This window comes from Polyodon spathula, chromosome 12, assembly GCF_017654505.1.
Source record: "Polyodon spathula isolate WHYD16114869_AA chromosome 12, ASM1765450v1, whole genome shotgun sequence".
In the NCBI taxonomy this organism is placed as follows: domain Eukaryota; kingdom Metazoa; phylum Chordata; class Actinopteri; order Acipenseriformes; family Polyodontidae; genus Polyodon; species Polyodon spathula.
The window spans coordinates 28,040,213-28,044,638 of NC_054545.1; the positions used below are offsets into that span (position 1 = coordinate 28,040,213).

Consider the following 4,426-nt stretch of genomic DNA (forward strand, 5'->3'; position numbering starts at 1 on the left):
GCGGCACTTTACGCACACTTGGTTTAGCTCCGCTGGGTTTTCTCGGATTTCCCACATCAAGCAGGTGTCACAGATTATTGGCTTGAAGACCATGTTGAGGGTTTTTTTTTTGAAGTTTAGTTTCTTCTGCAGCTGTCAGCCTGCTTTCAAACTGCCTCTAAACTGCTCTGTACTTTTCCACGGCTGTACTTCTCCCACTCGCTGTCGCTGGGAAGACTGCCTCGTTTAACTGCGTTGTTCTGCTGTGCTGTTGGCTCCTCCCCTCGCCCGTGTCTCAGAACGGCGCTGAATTTGAATCAGCTGCTCCGAGTTTCAGCTTGTTTGTTTTCAGAAAAACACACGCGGCTGTTTGACTTTGAGCTGCTGCTGTGCTTCCCCAATGTCCTCTGTTTTCTGATTAAAGCAATTCAAGATGCAGTTTCTCCTTTCTGCTTCTAAACTGCTCTGTACTTTTCCACGGCTGTACTTCTCCCACTCGCTGTCGCTTCCGCTCACTGGACACCCTGTGATCCTTCATGAAGCTGCCTGATGAGATTCTGAGATCAATAAGCTACTAACAACCAAAGAAGCAAGATGGGCCGAATGGCCTCCTCTCATTTGTAAACTTTCTTAAGTTCTTATGTAATAATAATAATAATAATAATAATAATAATAATAATAATAATAATAATAATAATAATAATAATAATAATAATAAATAATAATTGTTTTTGTTGTTATAATATACATTGTTGTTACACTGGCAAAAAAAAATGTTCCTTTCTACCTCTTTCTCATCCGAACCACCACTTTACCTGGATTTTCCTTTTACGATTTTCCATCTGTTTAGTAGTAATAGCAAGGAAGAAGGAGCTGTCCAGGTGCTGAAAGAGGGGATAAGTGACCCGGCATGAAACACTGTCACTTAAAATGTTCGAATTCAAATGGTAGAGTAGGCTAATGCTAACTGATTTAAATTACAAAGACCTATTCATAACGTGTGTGTGTGTGTGTGTGTGTGTGTGTGTGTGTGTGTGTGTGTGTGTGTGTGTGTGTGTGTGTGTGTGTGTGTGTGTGTGTGTGTGTGCGCGCGCGTGTGTGTGAGTGAGTAAAAGACACGTTTTCAGAGTCTGCTTGTATTCATAAAGTGCAGTTTGATCGTTAGAAAAATTGATTAGATTGATTGGAGAGAGAGAGAGAGAGAGAGAGAGAGAGAGAGAGAGAGAGAGAGAGAGAGAGAGAGAGAGAGAGAGAGAGAGAGAGAGAGAGAAACTGGGGGTGCGGGACAGATAGCGCCAGCTTGGAGAACCCTGTATACGCGACCAGTTTCAAAACGATTAGGGGATCTGCAGTGGAGAATCTTGCATACCATCACTGCCATTAACGCCATCGTGAGCGTCATAAACCTGGGGGTGGCAGATTCCTGTCCATTCTGCTCAGAGAGAAACTATTTACCATTGTTTTTTATACTGCACCAGATTAAAACAATTGTTTGCTGCTCTGAATGTACTTGGGTTTTATTTGCTCTGAGGTGTTTTTTTTTTTCATTTGGATTTAATTATTGCAAAAAAAGAAACTACTCAATCCATCTGGTAAATTTTATTCTTTGACAGGCCATGCTAGCAATTTTAAATAGCAAGAAAAACTAAATAAATAGCTTTTAAAATAATGATCGTTTTGTCATTTTTAGAAAGCTTGTTTTAACAAGGGCTAAACTGGATTTTAATTTCTATAAAGCAATGCCTAATGTATAAATGTTTGAACAAATCTGGTGTGTAAACGATGCATGCTGTTAAGCATTGTGTTCTGGAGGATGTGACCTCTATGTACTGCAGTGTCCACAGTGTTTTCTGTAACTTGTTTTCACTTTGGGTGGGTCAAAACTAGTTTTCATGGTTAAACCTAGTTTTTGAAATATTAATTTTGTAAATTATATTTAATTGCTAAATAAAGTATTTCAAAAAGTATCTGTCTATTTATCTAGAAAAAAAATGTTGGAATTTCCAACCGTCTGTCACTGAAAGCATTGTTTGTTTTAATATTTTTAAATAGTTTTAGTTTGGTTCTTGGAAAGGCCTCTAAGTGCCGCTGTTGTCAAATAAAGTGATTAGATACAAATATTCAGACCCTGTCTTGCTTTTTCATTGCTATTATAAGAGTAGCTTGCCACAGTCCCTGTGTCAGTACAGGCTTAGTTGGCATTGCCTAAGCAGTACCGTGAAGTTTTGCTTGTATTAAAGGTGCCTGGAGATCTGTTTATCGACTATTATTTTTAACATTGGTGTCTTTGGATATAAGGAGGGTTACTTAAGAAGAAAATAACGGATAACGATGCTTCTTTTATTATCAAGTCAAACGAAACGTTCTGTGGAAAAGGAACAATGGACAGAAATGCGGCAAGTACAAGCACTCCTTGTTATAATGTCTCTTATAAATATGGTTTGGGGAGAGCTTCGATACACTATTTCAGAGGAAATGGAACAGGGGTCGTTTATCGGAAATATAGCGCTTGATTTGAGATTAGATGTTAAGCAGTTTACTGCTAGAAATGCCCGTGTTGTTTCGGAAGGGAAAGAACAATACTGTCAGCTGAATGTGAACACTGGGATATTGCTTGTGAATGAAAGAATTGACAGAGAAGAACTGTGTGGGCAGACCACAGTATGTGCATTAGAATTTCAGATTATAATGGACAATCCATTTATGTTTCACAGCGTTATATTAGAAATCCAAGATATAAATGATAATTCTCCGCGTTTCAGCGAAAACGAAATAACATTCGAAATAGGCGAGTTAACAATGCCAGGAGCGAGATTCCCACTAGAGAGCGCACATGACCCCGATGTCGGCTCTAACTCAATTCAATCATATGTACTGAGCAAAAATGATCACTTTACTTTGGATGTAGGCACTCGGGCCCATGGCACAAGCTATGGGGAACTGATTCTAGAGAAAGCATTGGATCGGGAACAGAAGGCTTGGTTCAGTTTGATTTTGAGTGCTATTGACGGAGGAATCCCTCAAAGATCGGGTACAATTAACATTAATATTATAGTTATGGATGCCAATGATAACGCCCCTATATTTAGTAAATCTGTCTACAAAGCCACTCTCGATGAAAATTCTCCCACGAACACGTTGATAATCAAAATAAACGCCACTGATATAGATGAAGGTCAGTTTGGTGAGGTAACATATTCGTTTAGGCATTTATCTGACAAAGCACGTAAGTTATTTAATATAGATGCCAACACTGGGGAGATACGAGTAGCAGGAATAATAGATTTTGAAAGTGAAAAAGCTTTTGAACTGGATATACAAGCAAAAGACAGTGGAAGTCTCGCATCACATTGTAAGGTACTGGTAGAAATCTTAGATTTAAATGATAATGCTCCTTTAATATCACTGAAATCATTGTATAGTTCAATAACTGAAGATTCTTTGCCCGGGACAATGGTAGCGCTAATTGGTGTTTCTGATCAAGATTCTGGGGACAATGGTCAAGTTCAATGTTCTATTCAAGACAATCTTCCGTTTAAACTCGTGTTATCAGGTAAAAACTATTACAGACTGCTAACGGATAGTGCATTAGACAGGGAAAACCATTCTGAGTACAATATAACATTAACAGCAACAGATAAGGGATTACCTCACCTATCTGCTACACAAATCATATATGTAAAAGTTTCAGACGTCAACGACAACCCACCGACATTTGATCAAACGTCCTACTCAGTGTATGTAATGGAAAACAATATTCAAGGAACTTCAATATTATCATTGCAAGCAAAAGATTTGGATACAGACCAAAACGCACACATTACTTATTCTGTCTATGGAGATGGTATTCAAGGACAGACATTATTGTCCTATGTTTCAGTTAACACTGACAGTGGCGACATATTTGCACTGCGCTCATTTGATTATGAGGAATTTAGACAATTTGAAATACACGTCAAAGCACAAGACAGCGGGTCTCCTCCACTAAGCAGTAACGTGACAGTGAAAGTATTTATAGTTGATCAGAATGACAATGCGCCTCGGATTTTATACCCAGTACAAAGCGACGTGTCGGTGGTGTTTGAAATGCTGCCTCAAACAGCCCAAGCAGGCTATCTTGTTACCAAGGTGGTGGCTGTGGACGCAGACTCAGGCCAGAACGCGTGGCTTTCATACGAACTAAATAAGGTTACAGAACCAGGTTTGTTCAGCATAGGGCTTCACAATGGGGAAATAAAAACTTTGCGAGACGTTATAGACAAAGACACTGTGAAACAAAGATTAGTTGTCTTAGTTAAAGATAACGGACAACCTTCATACTCATCGACAGTTACACTCAATGTTGTCATTTCCGACAGCTTTCCAGACATGTCAGAGTTCAAAGACTTCGCTGATGACACTACTCCAAATTCAAACTTGACGTTATATCTGGTGATTTCATTGGTTG

At 39.0% G+C, this 4,426-nt stretch overlaps 1 protein-coding gene across 1 annotated transcript in view; it reads left to right on the top strand.

Annotated features, from left to right (window-relative positions):
* The first annotated feature begins 2,179 nt into the window (after positions 1-2,179).
* Positions 2,180-4,426, top strand: part of LOC121324860 (protocadherin beta-15-like) — a 2,696-nt gene continuing 449 nt past the window's right edge. The window contains exon 1 of the mRNA XM_041267070.1: positions 2,180-4,426. This exon is cut by the window's right edge and continues 449 nt beyond it. Coding sequence (XP_041123004.1) covers positions 2,311-4,426 — 2,116 coding nt within the window. The 5' untranslated portion in view covers positions 2,180-2,310.